General features: G+C 51.2%; 1 protein-coding gene across 1 annotated transcript in view; it reads right to left on the bottom strand.

The window, feature by feature from the left end:
- Nucleotides 1-6,894: 6,894 nt before the first annotated feature.
- The window catches only part of LOC112975752 (TNFAIP3-interacting protein 3-like), a 7,733-nt gene continuing 6,063 nt past the window's right edge, over nt 6,895-8,564 (bottom strand). Inside the window, exons 5-7 of the mRNA XM_026086241.1 lie at nt 8,470-8,550; nt 8,044-8,169; nt 6,895-7,827 (exon numbers count right to left, since the gene is read on the bottom strand). Coding sequence (XP_025942026.1) covers nt 7,552-7,827; nt 8,044-8,169; nt 8,470-8,550 — 483 coding nt within the window. The 3' untranslated portion in view covers nt 6,895-7,551. The remainder of the gene's footprint in view (nt 7,828-8,043; nt 8,170-8,469; nt 8,551-8,564) is intronic.

Here is an 8,564-nt window from a genome sequence, read left to right as displayed (position 1 = left end):
CTCAGCAGATGTATTTGTAATCTGTAAGGCTAGGTATATTTTCAATGAGAATCATCAAGTCGGCATCCCTGTGGGAGTGGAACTCTGTTACCAAGATTCTTATTAAAAATTCAAATGTCTGAGTTTCTGGAGAACTTGTGAATGGACTAGAGATGCCAGAGTGCTTCAGTGCTTGAAGGTGTGGCATATGGTGTCTCTTCTGGCACGGGAAGAGCAAATCTCGCCCACCCACAGCAAGATCGGTTTTGTCTGACGTCTGGCTGGAGCAAGTCAAAATGCAACCGCTGCTTCCTCTTGCTGATGCTCCCCTGCTGCTTTGATGAGGTCAGTCTGTGCTTTCACTCCAATCAATGGAAACATTAAGGTTTTTCTTACACCCAAACCCTGCCCTCGGTGCTGCTCAGCAAAGCAGGAGGATGAATAGCTTTCCTGCAGATGCGTGTGTTGTCCGAGTTTCTGGAACTTCAACTTCAGAAGCCTCCAAGCAGTTCCCGGGAAGGACTCTGCTTGCAGAAGGCAGGCAGGCTGCTGTCGAGATCACAGGAAAGTGGAAGATTGCTTAGGGCTGCAGTTCCAGTGCAGGCTTAAACACCTTCTGTTGAGAGCACTCTTTCATAGGTAGACAGCTGTTGGTGAAAGAGAGACGGAGGAAAGAGTGGGAAATCAGTGCTGTTATCTCCATGGTTACAGAAAGTAGTGGGGCTTATCTCTTGCTCTTTATGTGGAGAGCAGCTTGGGAGTTGCCATTCAGATTCCTTAGAGGATAAGTTGTTTAGCATGTAAAGTGAAATAGCATTAAAGAGGAAAAAGCGGAGTGGGGGAAGCAAGTAACAAACTGGTGCCAAGGAAGAACAGTCTGATAGTTGGTAAATGGGAGTGGAACCCGGTTTGCAGGTATCCTGGCTTGCTGAAGCCTCTCAGAGGGCAATGGTACACCGAAGGTAGCTGAGGTACTGCTGTTCTCTCTTATTCCAAATCTATTTTCCTAAAGGTTATATATCTTGCGGGTTCTTCTGGAAAATATTTTCCTTTTGCTCTCTGGCCGAGATGCAACTTGCGCTGCTTTGTGTACACGTCCTCCAGCACAGCTGTCAAGTGAACACCAGTGTCGATGAAAATAAGCCAACAGTTTTATTTCAAGACAGCTCACTCACCTTTTGACGGTACTGTGTTGCATTTTGTTTCCGTGTCTTCCCAAAGCAAACTTTGGGGGSYTTTTTTTYTTTTTTTTTTTTTTTTAAGGCTGGGGGTAACTCGCTACCAGCAGAGGTCAGTGTGCAGCTGTGCCGGTCAGGATGCTTCCCCCAGACTAGCAGCCAAATTCTCCTGGCCTTTCAGAGGAGCAAGGTTTTGTGGATCGAGATCTCCAGAAGACTTGTTTCCAGATTAACTAGGCAATAGTGAGGCTTCCTCTGTTTCGGCAGCTCTAGAGAATATTGCTATAAAAAAAAAAAAAACCTCCCCAAAACCTGATACTGTGGCTCCAGGTACAACCCTGTCCCCAGAGAGCCAAACGACTGTAATATCTCCGTAAGATCTTAGAGGTCTGTCCTTTTTCTTTAGGACTTCACACTTTAAACTGTAGAAACTTCATGTCACCTATAACTAAGTTTAAGACAGAACTAGGCTGTGCACATCCAAAAGATGGTGTCCATCTTTTGGACACCAGCCACGCAGATGCTTTAAATCCTCAATATCCTTTTTTGGTGAATGAATTCCCCTGCTCAGCCCTGTTCCTTTCCAAACGACAGCTTTCATCTCTAAGCTCCTGTGTGAGCTGGCCTGTTAGTGAGCTTTACTGAGGATGGGGATGGGGAGATGGGGTGGTAGCTGAAAGTTCAGCTGTTCCTTTTTAAATTAATAAGGACAGGTTGGGATTGCCAGTGTATATCTTAGTTCTGTGGCTCTTTGCTCATTAGTTCTGTTTTCCTTCCTGCTACCTAAATTGGACTAAGCGTAGATGAAAAAATGTTTTGGTATCAGCATGAGAATTATTTTTCTTCGAAGTGTCAGTGATGAAAATGGATCTTTGCTTACTGTGACTTGAAGGAGTACCTTCTCCGATGAAGCCATTGATGTTCTTGGCCCATAGTCAAGTCTTTTTGCTGCTTTCTCTGTTCTCCTGGGCAGAAACGGAGTGAGCAGCTGAAGTGCGAGTGCTACTTGCTGAACACTGGCATGTCTAACTGTAGTGGTTTTCTTCCTGTTTGGGAGGCTGCTTCTGTTTATAACCCCTTCGGTTTTGGTTCTTATCTCTGCTGATACACTGGAGGCCAAACTACAAAGTGGTGCCCTTGGTCAAGGAGTCTGGCTCAGAAGTGAATCGTTGCAAGCTTTCGTGCCACTGTATGGTTGACTTGGGGGCTACCAAGTGGCTCTTACCCTAGTGATGAGCAGTGTTCAGATTCTAGCTTGACTTGCGGAGCTCTCTTACCAAGGGTACTGCACGCATAATCTGCCACCCAGGGGCTCCTCAAAAATATCCCATAAGCTTTCGTAGTTAACATACTGAGGCTTAATGCTACAGAAGGGAAGCATATTGAAAGTGTTTTGTATTTACAGACCACAGCCTGTGCCGTCTGGCCTTGCTCTGCCTGGAGTGTGAGGCCCAAAGCTTTCCCGACTCCTCCTGACTGCTGTCATTTGGGATATGCCTGACATAGTGCCCTGTGATTTGCGGGGAAGAGTACAGAAATGTGAATTAGAGTTCATTTTACCTTCTCTTTGCGAAGGAAGAATAGCTGCCAGGCCAGGTTGAACTCATCCACGTTTGGGAGACTCTTGGACAGTGAAACCTTCAAGTAGTAGTGGAAACGGTGTTTCAGACTGAGGTGGAGGGAAGTCTCTGGGTGTTTCAGACTGAGGTGGAGGGAAGTCTCTGGGTTAACAGAGCACAGGATTAATATTAGGGAATGTGTTGACATGCAAGTTCAGCTCAGAGGAGTTGCCTGCAGATGGTAGTATGGTTTGAGTCCAGTCACAAAAACACTTACCCTGTGAAATGGCCCAGCAGTCTCCCTTAGCGGTGCGTATTCCTAGCTGTCTGTCAGGACGGCGTTGAACTTTGCAGGAGATGTGAAGCAGCCAGGTGGCATGGACGTGGGTCTGGGGTACGCTGCTGCACCAGTGTTTCTAGTTCAGTACCAGGACCTTCTGCAGCCAGGGTGTTTGTGCCCATCAGCCGCCTCCTTCTTTGTGGGAGTCTGGAGCTTGGTACCCTTGTCGAAATAGTCCCCTCCTCTGCCTCTTCCAACCTAGCCATGAAAGGCTGTGGAACAGATATAACACTTCAGCTGGGAGCTTACTCCTATGACATTTCCAACTGGTGATGCAGATTCTGCGGAGTGAGGTTTAAATTCCCTGTCAATAGGCTTGCTTTGGTTAATTGTGGTTTATGGACACCTGTAGCATCTGGATCATCCCTAAGGGCCTGGAGTTCAGAAGATCACTTGTCCAAATCATGTGCAGCCTCTGTGCCCATCTGGGGAACAGCCTGGAACAGCTTTTTGCCATATGAGGGATCTTAGCCATACATTAGATGGGGGAAGGGATATTTCAGGTGGTTAAAACTGTACAGTGCTGCATCTCAAACAGTTGCAGCTCAGTGTAGAATTATGTAGGTGAGAAGGGACCTCTGGAGGCCTCTGGTCCAGTATCCTGCTCAAAGCGGGTCCAATTAGATGAGGTTGCTCGAGGATTTGTCTAGTTAAGACTTGAGTACCTCCGAGCATGGAGTTTCCCCACCTATCTTGGCCCCTGTTCCAATATGTGATTGCCCTCATGGTTTACAGAAAAGAAAAAAAAGAAAGAAAGAAAAAAAAAAAAACCCATATCGCTAATCAGTTTCCTGTGTTGCAACTTGAGCTATTGCCTCTTGTCTTATCACCATACGCCTCCACAAAGAGTCTGGTTGAGACTTCTCTTGTTAGGCAGTTGCAGGCAGCAGTAAGATTGCCCTACACCCTCTCTGGGCTGAACAGACCTAGCGCCTTCAGCCTCTCCTCATACCTCCTGTGCTCCAGCCCCATCACCATCTCGGTGGCCTCTGCTGGGCTTGCTCCAGTATCTCCATGTCTGTCAGTCTCGTACTGGGGTGCCCCAAACTGAACGCAGTGTCCAAATGTGGTCTCACAAGTGCTGAATAGAGGGGAATAATGACCACCTTCAGCATTTCCCTACACTCTTGCTGCTATAGCCCGCGATGTGGTTGGCCTCCTCTGCTGTAAGGGCATGCTGCTGACTCCTGTTCAACTTGTCCTTTTCCATAAAGTTGCTTTCTAGCCAGTCACCTCCAGCCAGCCCTGTCCATCCCGGGGCAGGACTTCGTATTTACCTTATTTTGTGGTGTTGAGCTCAGTAAGGCTCCTGTCAGCTCCCTTCTGCAGCCTATTGAGGTCCCTTTGAATAGCAGCCTTGCCCTGAAGCTTATCCACTGTTCCTCCCAAGGTGGTGCTATCCATAAACTTGCTGAGTGCATGCTTTGTCTTGTAGTCCAGGTCACTAATAAAGGCATCAAACGGTACTGGCCCCAGTATTGATGCCTGAAGGATGCCCCCGATTTTCAGCCACCACTGGACTTTGTAATGCTGATCGCAACCCTTTGAATCCAATAGTTCATTCAATTTTCCACCCACCTTATCATCCATTTATTCTGTACGTTTCTCTAGAAGACTATGTTCATACTGATATTAGTTATTCAAGTATTCAGCATGTCGAGAACTAAGTATTCAGCATTTAGCTGATCTGGGAGAGGTTCAGACGTGCACTTGGAAGGATGCAACTGGTCACTTGATCAGATCACAGCTTTAAGAAGGAAGTGCTAGTGTGCTGGTTCTAGTGACTTAGGGACCTCCTTCCCTAAGCGGAGAGGTGGGAGCTGACCATCTCGCTATAGAGTGAAAGCAGTTTGCCTAAACTGCTCAAGTACAGTAGGACATCAAGACACCAATGGTGAGAGATCAGGCTCATCATAAGAGGAGAAAAGTAGGATGATGTATTGCCAAAAATCCCCTGTAGGTTTTACTTCATTGTATAACCAACGATCACATCTGTGGTTAGCTTTGAAAATTGAGGTATAGAACTAGTGTACTCAGTTTAATGACTACACTGAGGAGAGAGGTCTAGTCCTATTAAATACACAGTTCCTTGCCTCAGGATAGCAAGTGAACAGCAAAACACACCCATTCTTGGGGTGCTTTATTTCTTTATTTTTTTTTGTCTGCTCCCATGGCAGGGAAGAACAACTTGCACTGTTTCCCTAGTTGTGCAGGTATTTCTGGCCTATCTTCTGCTGGATAACAGACTTCAGGGTTGCTCCTGGCCTTTGGTGCCAATCGGCGCATTGTAATACCCTTTCACTGTTCCTTCTTCACGTGACCAGCCCTCCCCTTTTCCTGGTGGTACGATGGAGTAAAGACTGGAGGTTTTGCCAGGGTCTCTTTGGAGGGAGCACAACTACGCTTGATGTTGGCAAAGGAACTGGAGCTGTGCCTATTTCTGCCTTTGCTGCTGTCCTGCTGCGTGGCTTTGGGTGGGTCACATCACTTACCAAAAGCAAAGTTGAGGCCTTTTGAGGGAGACTTGAGGCCCAAGAGAACTTTAAGAAAAATACCACACTTTTAAACAAAAATCTCCAATAATATTTAGTCTTACAGGAGGTAGCTGAAAAGCGAAGGCTGCTGTTACATGAAGCAGCATGGAAGAGTTCAGTATTAAAGTGTCAATGCCAACTGGCTGACACCAGCTGAAGCATGGGGTGTATCAGCAGAGGGCTGCCTCTGCGCTGGGAGAGGCTCCTCAGCTTCAGCCCTGCCCTGCTGTTGAAGGCTGCCCCTGCTGACTGCAGTCTGGGATTCAGTCTTGATGCCAAAAATCAATGACACTTCCTTGTTCAGAGACTTCCTCTTTGAGCCTGAAAGCTGCCTGCCTAGTAGGACCTTCCCCATTCGTCTCGTGGCTAGGCTTCCAGGTGGTTTAATGAGCCCGCTACTGCTGCTAAACTCAAAGGACCCATGGGCCAGAGTGTAGACAGGCTTTGCTTGCTCTGACCTTTTGCTGGGAGGTTGGGTTTGTGGTGTCTATGTCTCTGAGCCTGGGTGCCCACGCTGTGCTCGCTCAGCCTGCCTGCAGCCCCGTGGTTGCTGGACACTTGGGCTGGTGGGAGGTATTCCCCAAAACCAGCAGGTTGGGCACAACTGAGCAGCAGCATGAAATCCTTCCATCGCTGCTGAGTGACCTTTGCCTGGGTCACCTTAGCTAGCAACGCGTGTCCAGGGGCAGGCTGGTTGGTGCAACTTCTCCGTTGGAAACCCTGGAGAGGCTATTTAGGGCTTCCAGCTCTAGGCTGCAGCTGCTCGCTTGGTCCGGTCCTTTGGGTGCCCAAGGCTCCTTCAGAGGCCAACAGGGTTGCTGGGTGGCATCCCCTGTTACCACTGTGGTATTGGGCAAGGCTGGAGAAACTAGTGTGAAGAAATTCACTCTGCCATGAGTTAAGTTCCTGTATTGGGAGAAAATTAGAGAAAGTCATTTTCCCAGCCTGAGTGCGAGTCAGCTCTGCCCCAGCGATTCCCAGCAGAGGTGTCTGTCCTTATTTTTTGCCACTGCCATCAGCAGTGTGTCCCTTTCCTGGGAGGAGCTAACCCAGTCCTTCACTAATCTGCTAAGAAAGCTGCTTGCACATCTCGCCTGTGCCTTGCTGGCCACGCCGAAGCCTCAGATGCCTGGTCCTAGCTGTGGTGAACAGGGAGACCTTGGTTCTTCTTGGTGTCTCTCGGTAAATAAGTGTCTGGACCAAATGCCCTTCCTCTTTCATGAAGACAAGGACAAGTTACTGCCCCTACATCTCACTGGCACCTGAAAAGCAGAAAAACCAGGTGGTTTGTTTGGTATTTTTTATTCAATTGCTGTAGAAAGTCTCAGCTCAACAGGAAGCCAAGAAAATGCATTAAATAAATAAATCTGGAGTTGACCCTAGCCGTTCCTCCCCCAGTCCCAGCCTGGGGAGAGAGCAGCCGAAGCCTCCAAGTGCTTGAACGAAAGCCCCTCTGCGGGAGCAATAGCAGCGCAAAGAGAAGCTGCTGGAACCAGGGCTGGTCGGCAGCAGCGTAGCGAGAGTCCCCGGCGGCCGCGGGGGCGGCAGAGCCCTTCCCTGGCACCGGCACAAGCCCTGGGCCCGGGCCCTTTCCCTGCTGGTTTTCTTTTTACAGGCCCTGGGCTTTCCAGAGGGAAAAGGCAGGTGAGACAAGGCAAAGGAGATGCGCTCCAGGTCAAAAAGATTCAAACCTTCTGCTCTTGCAGCCGGGCCTTGAAAAAGTGAAGGAGAGATTATGGAGGAGATGAAGTAAGTCCTGCTCTGCTAGGCTGGACCTTGAGCAGCGGGCAGTCTCGGTGCTAACCAAGGCAGCCGTGACTGAGAAACTCCGGAGGAGGGTTGTCCGCAGGCGGCGGGCGAGCGAGGATCCTAGGTCCTGGATCCAGGATCCTGGATCCACCTGGCTGCTGGCGCAGGAGAGGGCACGAAGAAAGGCAAGGGGGGGAGCCCAGCTCTCGTTGCTAGTAGTCTCTGCCGAAAGCGGGGAGCTGGGCTTCCGAATGCCCGGCGCATTCGCCTTGCTTGCGGCTGGGCTTCTCGCAGTGCCGGCTGCAGCCGGCCCGCCTGGGGCCCGAGGCGCCGCTGGGGGTGGAAGCGGCCGCCGGGCCTGGCTTCTCGTGGCTGTTGCAGCGGTGGACCAGGACGGGCTCCCTGGGGCTAGACTTGCTCTTCAGGAGGCGCTGGAGCAGCTGCTTGTCCGACCTTTCTTTCCTGAAGTCGTCCTCAAAGATCTTCAGCTGTGAGAAAGAGCAGGGGCAGAGTGACCGGAGGGTGCGAGGTGGTTTTAGGTACCCTGTGCTGCAGGGGCCGGGACCGCAGCTTCCCCCAGCCCGGTGTGCAGCGCGGGGAGCTGCCGGCGGGTCTCATCGTCCTCCCGCGCCTCGGGAGCGCTTGGCGGCGCGGTGCCCAGGAGCCGGCTCCGCCTGGGACCGACGGCTGCTGCCTTGGCTCACCTGCTCCTGCAGGAGCAGCATCTGCTGCCTCATCTCCTCTTCCTTCTTCCGCAGCTTCTCGTTCTCGGCCTCGATGCGCTCGCGGTCTCGCTGCTCCGTCCTGTAATCGGCCTCATAAATTTCCGTCTGTAAAAGCGGGATGAGGTGCGTCAGGAGCTCCGGCTGCTCCTCCTGGGCTCGGGGGGGGGGTTCAGAGGCTCCCTGCCTSCCCTGGGGCTGGGGGGACCTTCACACTAAATGACGGGCCTTGGAGGGGTCCGGGTGCTCCCAACGTGTTGCACCTCGGCGTTTGGTCTTTGCTCGAGGTTTGAGGYTTGCCGCCGGGCCGCGACGTCCCCTGGGCAGAGCACAGCAAGCGCCTGCCACGAGCTCCTCTTTGCCCCCCCTTTCCCGCCCGGRAGCCCCCCGTTCCCCGCACAAGGTCACCTGGCACTTGAGGGCCTCCAGCTGGTCCTTCAGGTCGGTCACCTCCTTGTCGGGGCCCGCGCCGGCAAGGCGCCCGCGCCGCTCGCTGCCCAGCG

This window comes from Apteryx rowi, unplaced genomic scaffold (assembly GCF_003343035.1).
Source record: "Apteryx rowi isolate R43461 unplaced genomic scaffold, aptRow1 scaffold_69, whole genome shotgun sequence".
Taxonomy (NCBI): domain Eukaryota; kingdom Metazoa; phylum Chordata; class Aves; order Apterygiformes; family Apterygidae; genus Apteryx; species Apteryx rowi.
The sequence above is the reverse complement of the archived record's forward strand: the minus strand, read 5'-3'. Positions and strand labels throughout refer to the sequence as shown.